The sequence below is a fragment of the Molothrus ater genome, chromosome 25 (genome assembly GCF_012460135.2).
Source record: "Molothrus ater isolate BHLD 08-10-18 breed brown headed cowbird chromosome 25, BPBGC_Mater_1.1, whole genome shotgun sequence".
In the NCBI taxonomy this organism is placed as follows: domain Eukaryota; kingdom Metazoa; phylum Chordata; class Aves; order Passeriformes; family Icteridae; genus Molothrus; species Molothrus ater.
Genome location: NC_050502.2, coordinates 1,727,069 through 1,748,308, shown reverse-complemented (window position 1 = coordinate 1,748,308; position 21,240 = coordinate 1,727,069). Strand labels below are relative to the sequence as shown.

Genomic DNA, 21,240 nt, shown 5'->3' with positions numbered 1-21,240 from the left:
CTGCCCACTCTTCCCCAGAGGGAGCAGCCCCAACTGGGGCACCCCAGGGAGGGCTGGGGGAGGCTGGATGAGGGAGGCTGGGGGTGAGGCTGGGTGTGAGTGAGGGTTGGGGTGGGGCTGGGGGCGAGTGGGGCTGGGGGTGAGGCTGGGTGTGAGTGGGGCTGGGGGTGATGCTGGGTGTGAGTGGGGCTGGGGGTGAGTGGGGCTGGGTGTGAGTGAGGCTGGGGGTGAGTGGGGCTGGGGGTGAGTGGGGCTGGGGGTGAGTGGGGCTGGGGGTGAGTGAGGCTGGGGGTGATGCTGGGTGTGAGTGGGGCTGGGGGTGAGTGGGGCTGGGGGTGATGCTGGGTGTGAGTGGGGCTGGGGGTGATGCTGGGTGTGAGTGGGGCTGGGTGTGAGTGAGGCTGGGGGTGATGCTGGGTGTGAGTGGGGCTGGGGGTGAGTGGGGCTGGGTGTGAGTGGGGCTGGGTGTGGGAGGGCCCTCGGGATGAGCCCCAGCACGGGCAGGGGCTGAGCTGTGCCCTCGCTGCCCTCGCAGGCTGCAGCCCGTGGGGAAGCTCAGCGGCCACATCGGGCCCGTGATGTGCCTGACAGTGAGCCAGACACCCAGCAACCACGACCTGGTGGTCACAGGCTCCAAGGATCACTATGTCAAGGTACTCTGCTCCTTGGGGAGCAGCACCCCGAGTCCTGTAGCATCCCATCAACTCTCCTCCCTTGGTCAAGCCCCAAGCCCTCAGCCCTGAAACATTAACTACTTAACAGAGTCATGCCTCCCAAAGGGAGAACAGTCTCCCCCACGGACTTGGTGTCACAACTTCCTCTGGTTTCTCCATCCCTGTCACTGGCTTGGTACCCCTGGTACCACCCCCCTACCCCTGGTGGCCAGGCCCCTCTGCCCAGCCCTTAGCTCTGCCCCCCACCCCTTCCCCTTTATAAGCTGCCTGCTCCACGTGGTTCTTCCTCTTTCCCTGCATTTGTCCCTCAGGGACTGAGTTACCCTGCTGGAATAAAACCTTGCAGAAGAGCCTTTCTTGCCTCTATCAGTGAGCCAGCTGTGCTGGGTGTTGAGTGGAGGTTTGACTGCATTGCCTGAATGTTAACTCAGCCTGCCTTTGGACAGGAGAGGCTTGCTGGGGACAAGAGATGGGCAGCAGCACCTACCAATTTAACACCCACATTTTTAAAGTCCTGTAGGGAAGCCTAGGTGTTGGGAACCCCTCACTCTTCTCTCCTCCTGAAAGCTGAGCCCAGATTCTGTTTTCACCTCTGCATTTGAGGTTTTCCTTGTTTCTTCTTCCCAAATCTTGCCTTTTGCTTGGTCCACAATGCACCTTGAGAGAAGAAGTTGCATTTCTCTCATGCATCAGCCTCTCTGGTTGGGATTTTCATGTGAGGGCTGACCCAGATGAGCAGTTCACTGTTCTGCTCCATAATCCCTCCCTGATAAAGATGCCTTGTGCCTGCTCAGTCACAGCTCCAGCACAGCAGGAGCCTGTCCCTTCCTTTCAGGTTTTAGCAGGTTGAATTAGAGCTGTCCCCAGGGAAGGGAGGAAGAGTGGTGAGGTGGTGAGACAGGATCCCCCTCAGCTGTCAGCTTGGCTCCAGAGGAGTGTGAAGGTTCACCATGAGTAAAATACAGCAGAGTGGGGCCGTCCCTGGTGGCAGATCTCCTCTGCTTGTGGCAGGACCCTCAGCCCCAAAAGCCTCCAGCAGCCAATGCCCAGTCCCATTCCCAAAATCACTCTGGGTGCCCTGAGCCTGGGACACAGAGGGTGGTGGCCAAACTGTCCAGGGGAGGGAGTCCCCAGTGCCATCTGTGGTTTGTTACCTGCTGCTCTTCCCCAGGTGTTTGAGATCACGGAGGGCATGGTGGGCAATATCAGCCCCACTCACAACTTCGAGCCCCCTCACTACGATGGCATCGAGTGCCTGGCCATCCAGGGAGATGTCCTCTTCAGTGGCTCCAGGGACAACGGCATAAAGAAGTGGGATCTGGAGCAGCAGGAACTTATCCAGGTCTGGAGGGGAGCACAGGGCAAATGGGGGTTGCTGCTGGGGCCTGGGGGTTTGTCCAGAAACCTGGTGCCAGTGGAGCTCACCAGGGAGGGCACTCCCAGTCCTGGGAGTGGGTCAGGGTGTGCTGTGCCCCCATAGTTTGTCCAGCAGGGTGCTTGGGATTGCTGGCTCTCCTTCAGACAGGCTGAGGCATCAGTTGCAGTGTGGGGGCTTGTGTTCCACCCTGAATTCTGGGTTGTTGTCTCCTGCCCAAGGGAGAAACCAAGCCATGATTTTGAGCCCACACCCTTGGCTCTTACCTGGGCACCACCAGTTCTACCAGGTCCTGGGGTGTCAGTGAGGAGCTGAGCTCCCTGAGACAGTGACAGGATGGGTGCATGAGGCTGCCCCTGGTGCTGCAGGTGAGGTTGGTCATGGCTGTGCTCTGTGCCTCCAGCAAATCCCCAATGCCCACAAAGACTGGGTCTGTGCCCTGGCCTTCATCCCCGGCCGCCCCATGGTGCTGAGCGCCTGCCGAGGAGGCGTCATCAAGGTCTGGAACGTGGACACCTTCACCCCAGTGGGGGAGATCAAGGGCCATGACAGCCCCATCAACGCCATCTGCACCAACTCCAAGCACATCTTCACTGCCTCCAGGTGAGCCCCCAGCACTCTGCCCCCGTGGCCCCTGGGAAGGGGAGACCCTGGGTTTGAGCTGTCCCCCCTGGGCCTGGGTGGGTGCTGGGTGAGCAGGGAGCGGGGAGGGAATCGCAGCTTTTTAGTCCCTCCTTCATCTCCTTCTGCCCACTGTAGCCTGCCCACGGCCAGGCCTGCCCACTGCAGTGCCAAGAGCTGTCCCTGGCCACCCCCTGCCCACGCTCTGGTGATGCCCTGGGTTACTCCCCACGCAGGGACCCCTCTCCCTCGGGGCTGGGCATTGTCTGCTGCTCTCGGGGAGCTCTTCAGCAGCAAGACTCTGATATCCTCTTTTCGACCCTGTCCCTTTTCTCCCTTCCTTTTTCTCTGTCTCTCTCTGCCTCTCCTTCTCCCCCCCTCCCATCTGTGCCACAGTGACTGCCGGGTAAAGTTATGGAATTACGTGCCTGGGCTCACCCCTTGCCTTCCACGACGCGTCCTTGCCATAAAGGGCCGTGCTACTAGTCTGCCTTGACCCTCCTGCTCTTTGACTCTCTTGCTCATATGCTCCTCTTCCGTCTCTCCTTCCCTTTTCTCTCCATCTCTCCCCTTTCTCTGTCCCTCTCACTGTTGCTTTTGCTCCTCTCTCTCTTTCCTTCCCCCCCCCTTTTTTCTCTGATCTGAGCTGCTTCTTCACGGTATGAAACTATTCTGAGTTTTTCCCCACTTGATAAGTCTTTGTTAGAATGGACTCACCCCCTCGGCCCAGTCATCCCCCTGCCTTGGTTTCACTTCTTTTTGGTTTTTTTTCCTCGCCAAGTGCCCACATCTACTTTGGCACCTCAGTGGGAAGCCATGGCCTGCCCGTGCCTTTGCATGGATAGTGGGTTGGGAGTCAGCAGCCACCCCCAAATCAGCCCATGCCCCAGGAGCAAAGCAGCTCCCTGGGTTTCACTGCTGGAGCTCATTCAGGGCGGGTAGGAGTCCTGGTGTGGGGTCAGCCCTGGAGGTCACCCTTTCCCTTTGTCCCCAGCTGCTGCCAGTGGGGTGAGCTGGAGGCTGAGCCCCATTGGGTTTGCCTTCTCCCCAAAGTGCATCAGACAATTCCTGCCAAGGGAAAAGGGCCTGGAAGCTTGGGGGGCTGCATGCTGCCGTGGTGGGGAGGGGAGGGGAGTGAGCACCCTCTGGGGCAGTGCTGTGGGGCTCCTGCCCCCAACCCCTGGGTCATGCTGTCCCTCTCACCTTTGTTCCTCAGCGACTTGACAGTGAAGCTCTGGAGTGGGAGGAGGTTGCCTGCGGGGTCAAACTAGGAACTGCAGAAAGACTGGAAGGCGTGGGCAGGGTGAAGGGCAGGGCACCTCAGCCACCCCCAGGAGCTCAGCCCAGCACGGGGATTTCTTTGTGCCTGACCCAACGGGGTGGACAATGCTGCATCTGGTACTCTGAGCACTGTCAGCTCCTGTGAGGAAGCAGCTCTGTGGGGCACCAGCAGCTCCACCTGCCCTCCTGCTGAGGTTTCTGATGGTTCTCCAGTGAACAGGAAATGTTTCATCTCTCCTCTTGCCCATCCTGCTGAAAGGACTTTGGGGGTCCCTGACTCCTCAGAGACACCCAGCTCCCTCCTGCCGTGGCTCTGCCGTGCTGTGCTGCTCCTGGGCTGGTTCCTGCAGGAGTCTTCTCCACTCCACGAGGACATTTGGTGTCTGCTGGCCAGGACCACCACACAGAGGATGCTTCTCTGGAGCCATTACTTGTGAGACACCTCTGCTGTGGGGACTGCAGAAGGATTTCCTGGTACTCCCAGCCTTCCCTTTCCTGTGTGGACGTGTCCCCAGTGGTTGGAGGGTGCACTCTGAGCTCCTTTGCCATGTCCCATCTCGTGAGGCACAGCAAGCCTGGGATGTTTCCATTGGGCAGCTTCCAGACAGATCTGCTGCAGTTCCTTTGACACTCTCCAAACCCCACTTGTAAACTCAACTGCCCCCTGGCTCTGGGCTCTTCCCCACATGCCCAGCCTGCTCAGCCCTGCTCTGGATATTGTGACCCCATCAGAGCTTTGTGCTGGGTTCCTGCAGCCAGTTAACCCCCTTGAGATGGAGAAATGAAGCAAGAATGGAGGTTACAGGGCAAAAAGGCCAAGGCTGGATTTGGCACCCCACTGCTGTGGCTCTGTCTGTCCTTCCCTTGGGTTCTGCCCTCAGACCTCTGCCTGGACTGGAGCTTGCTCAGGCTGGGCCTGCATGGATGCAAGGCTGGAGAGGAGCCAGCAGGGCAGGGAGCAGCCAGGGTCACTGTGGCAGGAGCAGAGGGGGAGAGGGTTGCACACTCTGACCTTGCACAAGTCCCTGACTCCCCCTGTGCTCAAAGGACAATCCTGCAGTGAATGATCTTGCACAATCTCATCTCCTGGAGGGTCTGGGGGTTCCACCCAGGAGTGTTTCCCCAAGGACACACAGTCTGCAGGCTCTTTCCTCTGTCTCTTCTGTTCAAGAGGGGCTGGTAAGGCCCTGGTCTCACACTGGAGCTTCTCTCCATCTCTCCTATGGCCCACTGGACCAGCCCCTGCTCTGTCCTGCCCTGGGCTACCCAAGGTTCTTGTGGAATGGCCAAGGAGATCCCAGGATGGGTGTTCCTGCCTCACACACTCTCCTTTCCCCTTTGTCACAGAAGAAGCAGCACTTGAACTCAAATTTAAGGATTTCTCCATGTGATCCCACCAGCACAGAACTGGGATCTTGGAGGCCAGGGGCTCCAGGACTTGCCCCATCAAGCACAGACCATTTCCCCTCTGCTCTCTCCAACCATGCTGATACCTTGACCTGCCCCAGCTCATCTGCCACCAGCCCTTGTTCCAGACATTCTGGCTGGAGTGAGGGGATTCCTCTGCATCTCTGCACCATGAAAGACAGGAATATCTCTATTGATTTGGTGGGGGAAGGGGGGGTGTTGCCTTTTTTTGGGAAAATTCCATCCTGCTGGCTTGCCTTGTTGGAGGGTAAATGGTACATGTGTGTGTGTGTGTGTGTGTGAGTGAGTGACCCTGCCAGGACAGTCCCTGCTCCCTGGGAATGTGGCTGAGCCCTGCACAGCCAGGACTGGTGGCTGTGCTGGGGAGAGGCTCCCATCCATCCTGTGGGACCTGTGGAACTGAGGGTGCAGCCAAAAGTGCACAGAGACCTCAGCAGCCAGTGGCACACAGCCATGGGGGTCTGCAGGAGGTGTCTCCCCCCCAGGCCTGTCTTGGAGAGGTTTCTGCACTCATTCCTCAGCTGGTTTTTGCTTTGCTTGGCTGGAGGGCTCTGTGTGTGTGGGGGTGTCTCTGGGAAGTGTTTGCCTGTAGCCTGGTGTTGGTTCTGTCTGCTCTGAGATCTCCAGTGCCTGGCCTGAGCCTTCCCTGCTGCCATGGCTGAAGGGGGCTCCCAGGGTCAGACCTGCCTTGCCTTTGCCCCCAGCACCTCCCTGTGTGCAGGCTGAAAGGGCCTGTTCAGTACTCCAGGGCTGAGTGGCCAGTCCTGGATGATGCTGAGCCTCTTTTGAAGCTGTGTCCAGGCTCTCACAGCCCACAGAGGGAGGGAGCTGGTGCTGGGGCATTGCTGTCCTGAGGCAGGGGGTTTGAAGGGAGGAGAGTCCTGATTTAGGAATAGCATTCTCCCATTTAGTGCTCCCACTAAAACCCCCATCCCCATCCCCAGCAGGGAGAGAGGGGAATTGGAGGCACAAAAGATGAAGATCACAGGTTGAGATAAGAGCAATTTACTGGCAACAGCAGTGAGATAAAAAACAATCAGGAAAACAGCAGCAATGTTAATAACAGAAGTATAGAAAAGAGAGAATGATGCACATGCAGAGTGCTCACCCTGACCTGACCACAGCCATGTTCTACTGACCAGAGAAGACCTCTCCTCTGAGGAGAAGAATGGATCCTGCCCCTGTGTGTCTCCATGGCACCAGGACATTGTGACCAAGCCTTACAGTGCTGGGATCTGCTGGGCCAGCCTTGGATCCACCCAGCCCAGCAGAGCCCAGTGCTGCTCTCCCCCCCTGGCTGCAGGCAGGGGTGCTCAGTGCTCACTCCTGCAGCTGTGAAGGTGCATCCAGGGGGATCAGAACTGACATTAGGCCTTTGATTCTGCCTGAGCACGTGCCCACTGGAAGCTGGGCTGGCATTTACCCCTGAAGAAGTTCCTGCAGTTGTTGTTTTTCCTCTCAGCTCACACACCCGTGCTTCTGGCACAGAGGGGGGTTTTCCTTCCCACTTCCTCCTGTCCTCTCTGTGCTCATGCAGGTAAAACCATGGGTTGCCTTGTGGTGTGTCCCCTCTCTCTAGAGGGGGCCAGTTGCTCCCAGCAGCAGAGGCTCTGGTCTGTACTGGTGTGACATGGGACATTTCCTCAGTCCACAGCCCTGGACTGGAGGATAACTCCAGTCCTAAACTGGACCTGGGCTGGTCCAGTTTAGACAATTTTTTAACACAGCTGAGATACAGGTTGGTAGGAAGAAAAAACAATGATCTTCATCATCAGAGTTGGGGAGTCACCTTTAACACTCTCCTTCTGTTCAGATCTCTGAGTAACCTCCCCAGAAATCTCTTTCTTGACTCCAAAGATTATGTGGACTGCACTAAGGACACCTGGCAAAAATATGATTTCCTTAAAATCCCAAGGGAACTCAGAGCTTCAGAAGCTGTTTTAACAGACCTCAAGGGAGAAAAGTGGGTGAAAGTCTGGGGAAAATCATCCTCCCCTGTTCCCCCATGGGTTGGTCATGATTGTTATTAATGGAGTCCCAAATGAAGTGCCCCAGGTAGGGGTAGAAGAGCAACACTCAAAACATCCCAAATGACCCTTGATGTTGGTCATGTCATAAACTAACAGAGCAATCCTGATCCCCCTCCCTGCTCTGAGACAGAGGCTGTGATGGGAGCAGACAGAAAGATGTGCAGGGTTAGGTACCCACATGGGCAAAGCAGGCAATGCTGTCACCAGTGCCTCAGTACCTCCTACAGAAAATGCTCAGATCTAATTTGCTTCCAACCCACTCTGGGCAGATCTGTTGTTATTTCAACTGTTCAAGCCCTACCTTGGATGCCAAAAAAAAAAAAAAAAAACAACAAAACAAAACAAAAAAAAAAAACTGTTATGGTTTAGGACTGGTATTCCTAATTTAGTGTTCCCACTACTACAACTGTGTGCTTCCACAACCCCCACCTCCTTCCCTCCCTGTGGTGGGATGAGGAGGAGAACTGGAGGCACAAAAGGTAAAAAAATCACAGGCAGAGATAGGAACAATTGACTGGAAACAGCAATGAGATAAGAAAAATGAACAGCAACAATATTAGTAACAAAAGTGCAACAATATTAATAACAAAAGTGTGCAAAAGAGAGCAAATCACGTGCAAATGCTCTCCACAGTGTTACCCTGATTGGAAGAGATCCCTTCCCCCTGCCCAGCAATGATGTGAGGTGGCCTAAAAGAACCTCTGGGCTCTGGCCATGTCCCCTCCTGGCTACTGCAAAATTTAACTCTGTCCTGGCTGGAACCAGGCCAGGGGTGACTGTGATCCCATAGCTCTGTGTGTGTGTGTATGTGTGTGTGTAGCTCTTAGTTCCTGTGTGGGTTGATGTTTCTCATGCAGAAGAGCATTTCTTGCTGTTGATCTGGTTTAGCTACCTCACGGTGCAAGCTGGGTGCTGTTCTCATTGGGTTTCCTAGTGGGGATGGGGTGGGGACTTTGTGGTGTAAGAATTTTTATTTCTTTTTCTCTTAATAATTATTGTTATTGTTATGGTTTTGACACTTGAATTCATCCTGGGGACATGTGGCCTCTCTCCCACCTTGCTGCATGTCTGAGCCACCCCCTGTGTTCCCTCCCTGCTCCTCCTGGGCAGGGAGCAGGGCTGGGTCCCTGCCCCAGCTCCCACCTTTGCAGTGGGATCCCCCAGAGCCATTGCAACACTGAGATTTTGCTCCCATTCCTCGTGGGATTCTGAGGATCTGTGGTGTTTTATTGGTGATTGGGTTGGTTGGCAGCCTGGGTGTGGCTCCCATCTGGTCTCATGAAAAGGGGGCTTAGAAAGGCTCAGCTCAGCCCAAATTTCTCCCCCTGCTCTCCCAGATCCTGTCTGTGGCTGTGATGAAGCTCTGGGCTGGGAGATGTCTGTGCAGAGCAGACCAGGGGTGGTTCCAGCCACGTCTGCCCAGAGCTTGCTGCTCTGAAAGGCTCAGCTCAGCCCAGGTTTCTCCCCCTGCTCTCCCAGATCCTGTCTGTGGCTGTGAGGGAGCTCTGGCCTGGGAGGTGTCTGTGCAGAGCACATTGCTGGGTGGGCTGGTTCCAGCTCCCTGCAAAGCCTGGGGGCTGGGAAAGCCTCTGCCCAGGCTGGGCATGGTCTGTGAGAACCTGATTCTGCTGTGGGATGGATTTTTCCCTCCCAAAAACATAGTTGTATCTAGATTGAGTGCCAGGCACTGAACATAAGCAAGGGGAGCCCTGGAGCCCCCAGCTCAGGCTGGCAGCTGCCCTGGCACAGGGGTCAGGGGGCTCTGAGCCACTTTGGGGTGCAGGTCCTCCCAAACACTAAAGCACAAGGTGCCACATGCAGGTGGCTCTAGGAGGGGTGGCCCTTTGGTCCCTGGCCCTCCAGAGCTCCAGTGGGACCATGGACTGAGGCTGGAGGAGGAGGAGGACTGGGCTGAAGGCTCTTTGCCTGGGGGTGAGCTGTTCCATCCCATGCACTGTGCTGGCTGCTCACCTGAAGTCCCCTCTGGTGGTCTCAGAGCCCCTCTGAGCCCCTCCAGGGCAGGGACACTTTGGAGCTGCCTTTGTACCACACACCTCACTTTCCTCTGCCCCTGGGCACCTCGATTTGTGACAAGGGTGTGCTCATACCTGCACTCCTGCCTCAAGTTGCTGGGTTATGCTTCTTTCCCCAGGGCCCAGCTCTGGCTCTGGGGGTCTCCTCACCCCCAGCACACAGCTCCAGCCTCCTTGGAGGGAGCAGGGCTGGACCAGAGTCAGGAGCCTAAAAGCACTGGACCCCCAAACCACTGTGAGCCCTCCTGAGCAGTGTCCCCTCCCTGTCACCTACAGCTCTGATGACACAGGCTGGGCTGGGAGCTCTGGGGTCCCATCCTGTCCCCCCAGGTCCCCTCCCCACCACCTCTGAGCACAACTGCCTTGGGGTCTCACTTGCTGCCTCCTGCCTTGGTGCTGCAAACCCAGTGCCTGCTTCCCATGGTGCTGTCCCAGTGCTTCTCCCCCTCACCAGTCCCACACCAGTCCTCCCAGTGCCCCTCACCAGTCCTCCCAGTGCCCCACACTGGAGAGTCCAGGTACGATCCCTGCCAAGCACAGGGCTCCAGTTTGCTTTCCACAGGCTCCCTGGAGCTTCACTGTCTCCTGCAGGCTGCTCATCCTCCTGAGCCCCCTCACCCTTCTGGGAAGGGACGAGGACCCCCAGCCCCTCCAGGTGCTGCACAGTGCTCCAGCTGTAACTGGGACAGACCCAGCTCCCGGAAAAGCACAGCCCTGCACCTTCCTCCTCCTGCCCAGGGCTCATCCCTTCACCCACCACAGCCCTGCACCTTCCTCCTCCTGCCCAGAGCTCATCCCCTCACCCACCACAGCCCTGCACCTTCCTCCTCCTCCCCAGGGCTCATCCCCTCACCCACCACAGCCCTGCACCTTCCTCCTCCTGCCCAGGGCTCATCCCCTCACCCACCACAGCCCTGCACCTTCCTCCTCCTGCCCAGGGCTCATCTCCTCACCCACCACAGCCCTGCACCTTCCTCCTCCTGCCCAGGGCTCATCCCTTCACCCACCACAGCCCTGCACCTTCCTCCTCCTGCCCAGGGCTCATCCCCTCACCCACCACAGCTCTGCGCTGGTTCCTTCCAGCTGCTCCTCCTGGCCTGGCACCCCCAGGTGCTGCCCCACACAAGGCTGGGGCAGCTGCAGCACTGTGTCCCCTGCTCCATCACTCCTCTCTGCACAAGGAGCACAACAGCAGATGCCTTTTCACACTTTTGGGGCTTTTCCCAGAGGCCAGCTGCCCTGGAGGCTGGTGGTGTCTCTGTGGGGGCTGTGCAGCCCAGCCCTGGCTGGGTTTGTCAGAGCATGAGGGGTGTGTGTGTGTGTGTTTTCTACCTTGGTGTGTTCCTGTAAATAGTGTAAGTTATTGTGCTCTCCTGCTGTACGTTTTTCAATGGCTGTTTGTTTCTTGCCTTTTTGTCTTTGCAAATAAAATGTTCTTGACATGAAGGGATGGAGCACAGAGGTGGTTTTGAGGAGGGAAAGGGCACAGCCAGGAGCTTCCCATCCCCTCCTGGGCCCATGAGCCTGGCCCAGGCTGGGGGATAGGTGGGGAGGGGGGGCTGTGGCTGCATCCCTTCTGGATGGAGTGGAAAGTGTCCCTCCCCATGACAGGGATTACATGTGGTGGCCCTCAAAGGTTCCTTCCACCCCAGACCATTCTGTGATTCTATAATCCTCTTGGTTGGGAGAAGATTGGACAAGAGGAAACAGCCTCAAGTTGTTCCAGGGGAGGTTCAGGTTGGATTTTGGGGGAAATTTCTGCATCAAAAGGGTGATCAGGCCTTGGCACAACTGCCCAGGGCAGTGGTGGAGTCACCATCCCTGGAAGTGGTCAAAAAACCTGTGGATGTGGCACCTGGGGACACGGTTCCATGGTGAACACGGCAGAGCTGGGGGAGTGGTTGGACTCGCTGATCTTGGAGGGCTTTTCCAAAGGAACATTTCCAGGATTCTCAGGTGACCCTGCCCCTGCAGGCAGCAGCTCCTCAGGCAGATGGGGCAGAACTGACCTTAGGGGGGGCAGATTCAGGGGCTCAGGTGGTGGAAGGGGCTGAGGGGCTGCCCCTCTCCTGGTGAGGAGGAGGAGGAGGAGGAGGAGGAGGAGGAGGAGGAGGAGGAGGAGGAGGAGGGTGCCCACCAGGCAGTGCCAACTCCTGCAGGAATCAGAGCATCCCTGAGCCTGCAGCATCACAGCAGTGGGGAAGGGAAGGGAAGGGAAGGGAAGGGAAGGGAAGGGAAGGGAAGGGAAGGGAAGGGAAGGGAAGGGAAGGGAAGGGAAGGGAAGGGAAGGGAAGGGAAGGGAAGGGAAGGGAAGGGAAGGGAAGGGAAGGGAAGGGAAGGGAAGGGCGGTGGCGCGGGGCCGCCAGCAGGGGTCAGCGCTGGCTGCGCCACCGCAGCGCCCGGAGCGCGGGAGGGGACACGGGGATGGGGTGGGGGACTGCGGGGTCCCGCCGGGGGCTCAGGGTGGTCTGTGCCACACAGCCCTGCCAGGCAGCCCCTGGGGCGATGCAGTGCCGGGTCCTGCGGGATGGGGAGGGGCGATGTTGGGGCAATGCAGGCTCCTGCAGGTGGGAGATTTTGGGGGCGATGCTGGGAGGTGGCAGGGCCCTGCCAGTGCGGGGTGCTGCGGTGGGGGATGTGTGACACGGTGCCACCGTGTGGTGCCCGCTGAGCCCCCGAGGTGAGCGATGCCGGAGCCCATCGATGCCTCCAGGGTGGGGAGGGGGACAGCGAGGTGTCCCTGCAGCCCCTGGGGCCGGGCTCAGCTCCTGCTGCCCCCATCCCCCTTTGCCAGGCAGCGCTGTGGGACTGCTCAGAGCGAGCAGTTCTGGGGGCTGCCAGCCCCGGGCTGTGCCCGCTGCCCCCGTCCCTCCTCCCGCACCCCCTGCCCTGCCCCGACACCCTGGGCCACAGCCCGGCTTCAAACGTGCCCGCAGTGCCGGTTCTGAGCAATGCCAGCCCAGCTCCGAGGTGTCTCTGGGCAGTGCCCACGGATGTCCCAGCCCTCAGCACCATGCCCTGTGTCACCCTCAGCCTGTGACAGGGCTGGCACCTTGGCTGAGCCTCCGTGGTGCTGCCAGGGCGAGTGGCAGCCCTGGGTTACAAATGGGGGGTGTCATGGGCCCAACTCCCCCTGGCAGGGCAGGTGACATCGCTGCTGCTCCCACCTGGTGCCTCAGCCACTGGTGGCATCACAGACACTTTCTATTGCCAGTCTTCACGTCACCATGTCACACTCATGGCCACCTCTTTCTTGCTGTGCCATGCACCCCACGTGCCTGAAGGTGCCACTGGGCCAGCAGCAAGGGACAGCAGGGACACAGCCCTGGGAGCTGTGGCAATGAGATGCTGGCAGCCCCGTGCCACCCATCCTCAGGCCAAGGGAGGAATTGCTCTGAGCCCATCAGGGCTGGGGCTGCTTCTGGCTAGGGGAGGCTCCCATGGGCACCATTCTGCACCTTGCTGTGCCCCAGGGCTTTAGGGAGGCCATGGGGACACCTGAGGAGAGGTTTATGGCCTCCCAAGCTCTCAGCACAGTGTTTCAGCATCTCTGGGGAGGGTTGCCCATGGTGATCTCCCCAGGGCCCATCACAGGGCCCAGGCTGTGGCACCTCAGAGGACAAAGGGGCAGGAAGGGCATTCCTGCAGGCACCTGCAGGGGGGTGGGGAGGAGAGCTCCTGCTCTGGCCTCCTAATTCCCAAAGGCCAGGGAAGGAAGGGGCAGGCTCAGGAGGACATAGAGGGCTCGCACTGAGGGTGTCACCTCTGGGAGTCCCTCTGCCATGGTGGCACTGCCTGGGCACATGGACTGGCTGTGGTGCGTCCCTGAGGTCAGTCTGCAGGGAAGGGACACCTGGCCAGGGGGTGCTCAGGGTGGTCTGTGCCACACAGCCCTGCCAGGCAGCTCCCAGATTGCCTGGAATGGGCAGAGCTGTGGGTGGGTGGGCTGTGCCCGGCTCGGGCAGGAGATTCCCAAATGCCACAGGGCCACCTCATCACCCCCTTGGCTGGTGGCCCAGGGGATGGCGAAATTTTGGCACATCCCACCGTGCTCCAGGGACACCTGCAGTGTAGTGGAGGGTGGAAAACCTTCCCCAGGGGCAGCTTTCCAAGCACAGGCACTGGCAGCCCAGTGGGCAGCCAGCTCCTGGGCACAGAGCAGCCCTGGGCTCCATCCCTGGCTGGCTGCATGGCCAAGCTCTGGGTCTCTTTCCCTGGTGGCCCTGTGACAGTGACAGACAGGGCTGTTCCCTGCCATGGGGATGTCCCTGTGGGATGCTGTGCCCAGGGAAGGACCTGGCAGCACCAGCTCTTGTGAGGGTGCTGAGGAGGAATGAACCTGGGGTGGGTGATCAGCTCGTGGGACCTGGTGCCTCCTGGCAGGCACCCTGGGATGTGACACAGGGGACAGGACATGAGCCACCCTGCCCTTGCTGGTCCATGTGCCAGGCTGGAGTATCCATGTTTACAACAGCCTGTCAGCACAGTGTCACAGGAGATGGTTTGCTGCCAGGTTTGGAGTGATAAGGACCCTGAAGTGACAAGGGGGTAGCTGTGTGATGCCAGGGCCTGCTCTGCTCCCAGGTGCCCAGGACTGCCTCAGTCTGGGCATGGTGTGTGGCTGCATGGGCAAAGAACCAGAACCAGGCAAAGGGTGCCTCAGCTTTGGCTGGGACTGGCCTGGCACAGGGCTAAACCCAGCAGGAATAAACCTCAAAGGGCCCCAGGTACCCCTGCCCAAGGCCAGAGAGGCAAGAGCCACCAAAGGTACTTCCCCAAATGCAGCCCATGACCCTGCCTGTCCCTTGGCACATGTCCCTGGTGAGTGTGTGTGCCTGCCGGTGCCAGGCACGTGTGACATGGCAGGACAGGGGCTGTCACAGCTCTGCAGCCTCTCCCAGACCTCCCCCAGGCAAAAATCGACCTATTCTGACAGACAGAGCAGCAGTTCTCAGGCACCTCCCTGGTCTCTGCTGTACCCCCACAAAAACCACCTGTCCCCACCAGAGCCCTGCTCCCAGCACGTGCCCTGTCCCCGGTGTTTGTCCTGCTTGGTCACTGAGACCTGTTCCTGCTCTGGGAAGCCTGTGCCACCCCAGGCTGTGCTCCAGGCACAGGCAGGGCACCCCCAGTGCACCTGCTGGCTGCCAGGACTGGCTGCCCACCTGGCCAGGTGTGTGCCCAGGGCAGTCCTGGCTCCACTGCCCAGGCAAATCCCAGTAGGGACCCACAGGGCCCACCCTGACCCCACGGGTGGCTTTGGGTGCCGGAGCTGAGTGAACCTGCTGCTGTGAGCAAACAAACACCAGCCTGGCAGCAGTTCTCAGGCACTTCCCTGGTCTCTGCTCTACCCCCACAAAAACCACCTGTCCCCACCTGAGCCCCGCTCCCAGCACGTGCCCTGTCCCCAACATTTGTCCTGCTTGGTCACTGAGACCTTCCTCCTGCTCTGGGAAATCTGTGCCACCCTACGCTGTGCTCCAGGCACAGGGCACCTGCTGGCTGCCAGGGCTGGCTGCCCACCTGGCCAGGTGTGTGCCCAGGGCAGAGTGAAGGACTGGCATTAGCTCCTGGCTCCACTGCCCAGGCAAACCCCGGGAGGGACCCACAGGGCCCACCCCGACCCCACGGGTGGTTTTGGCTGCAGGAGCTGAGCGAACCTGCTGCTGTGAGCAAACAAACACGAGCCTGGCAAGAAAGCAGCCCGTGAAGGCAGTGTGGGTGAAACTCTGGGCACCGCTGGGGCACGGGCTCTGACAATGATTAAACTGGCCAGCCCAGATTTCCCGGCAAGGCAGCGCAGGGCCGGGACCCGGTGGTTCATATTATGCAAATCACCTGGATCTGGGAGCATGAACGTTTGGGGCTGGAATTCCCCTCGGGCTGCCAGATTGTTACACCGCCCAAGCTATAAAAGCAGAGGCACGGGCAGGGCTTGCCCATCGGCACCAGCCTCCCGGGGCCCATGAGCAGAGCCTAGGGCCGGCCCGGCCTCCTCTCCCCTGGCTCGTCTCCCCTGGCTCCTCTCTGGATTACCCACCGCTGCTGGAGTTGCCACCACAGAAGGTACCAAAGCTTTTTTGCCGGGCCTGTTGACGTCCCCCAGCCCAGGACAGCTGCTTTGCTCTCTCCTTTCACCTTGGTTATCACCGGGGATGTGCTCTGGCCTTTTCTCCAGGCTCCATCTTGGCTGTCCCACCTCAGCTGGGAGTGAGGGCCCTGAGGGGGCAGCGGGACAGCAGCCCCCAGAATGGACAGCACGATTTGGCTTTTTGTGAGGGCCAAGCAGGGCTCGGTGCCCTCCTGGCTGCCGTGATTGGGATGTGCTCGTTGTGACCGGTGCAGAGGACTGGAGCTGTGGCACAGCACTGGGCAGGGGGCAGCCGGCTGGGCCAGGGGGCTCAGGAGTGCCCAAACCCCTCACCCACAGAGGGGCTGGGGGTCACTGTTCTCTGCCAGCCACCTTCTGGCTGTCACCTCTTGCTGGGTGAGGCCAGGGTCACTGTTCTCTGCCAGCCACCTTCTGGCTGTCACCTGTCGCTGAGTGAGGCCAGGGTCACTGTTCTCTGCCAGCCACCTTCTGGCTGTCACCTGTCGCTGAGTGAGGCCAGGGTCACTGTTCTCTGCCAGCCACCTTCTGGCTGTCACCTCTTGCTGGGTGAGGCCAGGCTGCTGGGACAGGGCTGCTCACAAACAGTGACGCCACGTCCCCAGCTCGCTGCAGCTCAGCCTCCCTCTGTGCTGGCCCCCGAGGAGCTGTGAGTCAGCCCAGCCCCAGCCAGCAGGTGCTGGGTGCATATTTCTGCAGAAGTGACCTAGAGGTGACGATGGGTGGAGGGAGAGGCAGCCCCACCTCACCCAGCCTGGCTCTGGGGTGCTGCAGGTGCTGAGCCCAGGGCTCACTGTCATCTCTTGGCACAGAGCGCCATGGCAGGATCTTGTGAGATCAGCAACATCTTCTCGAACTACATCAGCGCCATGTACCAGCCCGACGAGGTGCAGCCAGGCTTGGACATGCTGGGACAGCTTGGGGATGACAGCACCCTGGGGCTTGGCCTCCCAGCCAGCCAGCCCCCAGCACAGAGCACAGGTAGGGGCAGGGGAGTGGCACTGGTGGCACTGGGGAGCTGGCACACTGGGGCAGTTGTCAGGCAGTGCCACTGGCTGGGAAGAGCACTGCAAGGTCCTTGTCCCACTGGGACAGGTCAGCAGCTTCCACCATGCCTCAGTTTCCCAGGGAAAGGCTGTGGGAGGACACCCTGGGTGGCACAAGGTATGGCTGCTGGGACCACATCTGATTTATACAGGAGAAGAGGGAATCATTGTCCTCCTCCCTCAGCACAGTGTAGGGGACAGACTGCCAGGGCTCACCAGGGGCAGTTTGGAAGTACAGTCCTGGTGATGGGGGTTCATGTGATGGTGCTCAGGGAGGCACCCTGAGAAACCAGCACAGCAGGCTGGATCACAGCACAACAGGACAAATGGCACTGAAACCAGCTGTGGGGGAAGTCTGGGATCTGCAGGGCAGGGCACTACAGACCCTTCAGGCCCATAACTCTTCAAGAGCAGGGCCTGTGTGTCCCTCAGGATCACCACTGCACCACACCAGGTGCCCAGTGGCCACGGGCAGCCCACCCGAGGCACACGGTGCTGGCACAGCCACCCTGCTCTGAGCCCTGCTCTCCATCCCTTGCAGACAAGCCCCAGTGGTTCAGTGAGCTCCCCTACCTCTGGAGCAAGGTGCAGGTGCTGGAGTGGATCAGCTACCACGTGGAGAAGAACAAGTATGATGCCAGCTCCATCGACTTCTCCTGCTGCAACATGGACGGGCGCACGCTGTGCCACTGCAGCAGGGAGCAGATGCGCCGCATCTTCGGGCCCCTGGGGGACGAGCTCTACGACCGCCTGCACGAGATCAGTGAGTGCACCAGGGTCCCCTTCACCTGCAGCCCCAGCAGCTTGAAGAATGAGTTGGAGAGGCCTCCACTAGCCTGGAGGCCAGAGCTTCCTGGGCACTGCAGGGGCTGCGTGGGAGGGTGTGGGGGCACAGGCGTGACCAAGCGTGGCTGGGCTCAGCTCCCACTGTGCACTATTCCCCTTCATATGGAACAGGCATTGCTAATCCCAGTCCTTCACCTCTGTAGCCTCTGATGAGCTGAACTGGATCATTGATTTGCTGGAAAAAGAGGATGCGACTTCCCAGACCTTCCTCAACTCCAACCAGCTGGGTAAGAGAAGGCCCCTGGCCAAGCCCTTTCCCTAGGGATCACATACTGATGGCAGCTAGGCTAACCCCTCCTTTCCTTCTCTGCCCCTTCCAGAGCTGGGAAATCCCTGTGCCAAGGACTCCTTGGAGGACTTAAAGCCCACAAACCCTTTCACAGACTTCACCTGCTTGCCTGGTTCCATGTCCCCAGGCAGCTCTGATGTCTCAGGTCAGTGTTTTGACAAGGGTGGGTTTGGGTCTCGCTGCAGTCTGGTGGCAGGGGAGGGGTGGCAACCAGGGGTAAAAGCCCCCAGATGCTCAGAGGTCTGAACCCTGATCCTTTTTGCCTCTCAGGGCCTGTGATGTCCCACAGCCCCAACTCTCAAGACTCCGGTGGAAGTGACCTCGACCTCGACCCTGCAGAATCAAAGCTCTTCCCTAATGGTGAGTTGTTTCCTTCCAGACAGGAGCTGGGAGGGGAGGGCTGGCTCCCTGGCAGTTCTGCACTTCCTACCTGGCCATGATTTAGGGACAACACCTGAACACCCATCCTCACACTGAGAGGAGGGAAAGACCTGTTTCCCTGGGTGCTCTGCTTCTGTTTCTCTCCGTTGAGCAGGGTGATGGGCAGGGCAGTGGTGATCCTGTGGGAAGGGCTGGGTAGTGGCAGATGGGTGAAGGCTGCAGCCAGGGATCCTGGCACAGGAGTCAGTGTTTGGTGTTGATCCCAGCTGGTGATGACACTGGGAACACCAGGAATGCAAGGAAGCAGTAGGGTCTGGGGAAGGAGCAGCATGCTGCCCTAAGCATAGTGTTGGGGATGAGGGTGGGATGAGGCTGGAGGGAATGGGGTGACCTCACTCTCAGGGGATATTTCCTGGTACCTGGGCCTGAAAAGAGAGAGTTCCTCATCCCTGGGAGGACAGAGAGGGAGCTGCAGCCCAGCATGTGCTGCCCAGCCTGACGTGTGCCCCTCTCTGTGTGCACAGAGCACTTTCCAGGCAGCAAAAAAGGCGACAGCAAACACGGCAAGCGGAAACGGGGACGGCCCCGAAAACTCAGCAAGGAGAGCAGAGACTGCCTGGAGAACAAGAAGAGCAAGCACTGTACGTGAGCAGCACGGACTGCCTCTCTTGGCTTCTTGGCTTTGTGGGGAATGATGGGAGGAAGGGCCTTGGCAGGGGGGTTTAGGGTGAGCCAAGAACCTGCAGGAGCTTCCCTGCTTTACAGCTCAATGTCCTCTTTCAGCCCCAAGAGGCACCCACCTGTGGGAGTTCATCCGGGACATCCTGATCCACCCCGAGCTGAACGAGGGGCTGATGAAGTGGGAGGATCGGCGCGAGGGCGTCTTCAAGTTCCTGCGCTCGGAAGCCGTGGCTCAGCTCTGGGGCCAGAAGAAGAAAAACAGCAGCATGACCTATGAGAAGCTGAGCAGAGCCATGAGGTAAGTGCCCTGCCCTATCCCAGGGGGACTCAGCTCCACTGGGGCTCAGCCTGAGCCCTCCAGCAGCTCCTCAGTGTCAGGATCCAGGACATTCCTCTGGCTGCCCTGGGTGATTTGAGACCCTGGCAAGGGGCTCAGAGACCTTGGCACGGAGTCAAAGACACCTGTGCCTTTGATTTTACCCCATGGAAACAATTACCAACTTTGTGTGAAGATTTACAAGCCACAAGAGTTTGAGTAGAATGATAGTTAATTTGCCACAGGGTGAAAAAGTAGAATTTTTGAGTTTTAGAATGTGGGTTCAAGAGGCAAGATGGAGGAATCTGGGCGTGTCCTGTCCTTCTCCTTCTTCTTGTCCTCCATCTTCTGCTGGGATGGTGGCACTTTTGGATTGGTTTAGAGTAGCGACAGACTGTCTAACATAGGTGATAGGTATTGGAAAATTATTGTAAATAAAGTACAATAGTTTGTAGTATAAAAATCTAACACCACCCCAAGGGCAGGGACTGTGTCACACCCCGACCTGCTGGAGAGATCTGAGCAGGTCAGAGAAAGAATGGAATAGATAAGGAAAAATAAACCCTGAAAAGCAGAACCGACGAATCTCCACTTCTTCTTGGTCGTGGGGCTGGGAAAAAAAGACTTTCTAATACCTGGGGGGTCATCTCAACCACAGAAACCCGAGCCTCAGAGCCCTGATTGCACCTGTGTCTCCCACAGATATTACTACAAACGAGAGATCCTGGAGAGAGTCGATGGACGGCGGCTGGTGTACAAGTTTGGGAAGAACTCCAGCGGCTGGAAGGAAGAGGAGGTGCTCAACAGGAACAAGGAGCTGTAGGAGTCCTGGATGAGCCAGGGGGCTGATTAGCCCCTCAGGGCCAGCCCTGAGCTGGGCTCCTTGACAGGAAACTTTGCCTGCAGCTGTATCTGGAAGCTGCTGGCCCATGCAGCGTGTGGAATTCCACCCCTCGCTCGTGTGTGCGGTGACTGCCAGCCCCGAGGTGTGCAGAGCCCCTGTTTTGGCTCCAGTAGGTTATTGCAAACTTCCCTTGCTGGATCCATACCTCCAGCTGGAGCCGTGGGGACTGTGGCTGTTCCAAACCTGAACAGATGCAACGGGGAAGAGAACTTCAAGCCCCACTGTGAGAGCCCAGCAGGTCTCCTGCTAACGCCCACCTCCTGCCTGGGCAGAGGAGCAGCACATCTGTGTCACCTGTGACTGAACAGAGATTGTCCCAGCTGTGGGGTCTTCCCTCTCACTGCTTGCACCGTGCCAAAGGTGCCCCCTGTCCTCTTCACTGTGTGTGGGTTTGGTGAGACCCCCTTTGAGTAGCAGCTTCTCAGTGTGGCACCTGCTGAGAGAAGATGGGAACATTGTGGAGCTTCACCTGGCCCCAGAAAGTCCTCAGTGAATGAGAAGAGGATGTGGGACAGCAGGGCCATGCTGCACTTCTAGGCTGGCCTGTGTCTAGAGACAGGCCTCTTCTCCAAAAGTAGTTTCTAATTTATGTAAGACCCAAACCAAGTACAGAGTGAATGTACAGATATATTTTTTCATGAGTAAGATGTTCCTGTGTGAGAGCGTGTGCTGTGGGGCACACAGGTGTGTGGTGGCAGGTGGTGATGCTCAGCTGGACTGATGTCACAGGGCACAGACTGGTGCTGTGCCAGCCACGCCAGACTGGTGCCACCCAGCCAGGCACCCACCAGGTGCATGTGGTTTTCTCCTTTTTGAGCGTGAATATAAGATGAATAAATTGTTGGTTTGTTGGGTTTTTGTACCTATCTGTAATTTCTCTTGTTTTTCTTAAACACACGGTGAGGACCAGGCTCGTGTTAGTTGGGATGTGCCATGGCATGGACCTCATCTGCCACCATCTCCTGCCAGGTCATCCTGGCACAGAGGCACAGGGTGTTCCTCAGGGTGAGGTGGGCTTGGCTCAAAGCCACCCAGGGAGGGGCATCTCACTACCAAACCTTGGCCCTTCTGAGAGCCCTCTGGAGTTCCAGCCCTGGCAGTCTCCTGGAGCCAGAGCTCCCCAGCTGCAGGCTGGTGGGAAGCAAAGCCCTGGCTGATCTGGGGAGGGGTTTCTCCAACACCCTCCACATTAATACCCAGTCACAGCCTGGGGCAGGACCTTCAGC

The 21,240-nt window shown here is 58.6% G+C and overlaps 2 protein-coding genes across 6 annotated transcripts in view; both read left to right on the top strand.

Moving 5' to 3' along the window:
• Window positions 1–10,888, top strand: part of KIF21B (kinesin family member 21B) — a 59,606-nt gene extending 48,718 nt beyond the window's left edge. For 2 of the 5 annotated variants that reach the window (XM_036398309.2, XM_036398308.2), the window contains 4 exons: window positions 536–653; window positions 1,846–2,016; window positions 2,453–2,652; window positions 3,887–10,888. In XM_036398309.2, the coding sequence (XP_036254202.1) occupies window positions 536–653; window positions 1,846–2,016; window positions 2,453–2,652; window positions 3,887–3,941 (544 nt within the window). In that variant the 3' untranslated portion in view covers window positions 3,942–10,888. The other 3 variants (XM_036398307.2, XM_036398306.2, XR_004981633.2) reach the window with 2 other exon arrangements.
• A 5,481-nt stretch (window positions 10,889–16,369) lies between these two features.
• Window positions 16,370–19,933, top strand: ELF3 (E74 like ETS transcription factor 3). The gene is made up of 8 exons (XM_036398504.1): window positions 16,370–16,532; window positions 17,139–17,360; window positions 17,587–17,670; window positions 17,764–17,877; window positions 18,003–18,092; window positions 18,638–18,754; window positions 18,897–19,092; window positions 19,813–19,933. Exons 1-8 carry the CDS (start codon window positions 16,370–16,372, stop codon window positions 19,931–19,933), a joined length of 1,107 nt encoding a protein of 368 aa, XP_036254397.1.
• Window positions 19,934–21,240: the final 1,307 nt, after the last annotated feature.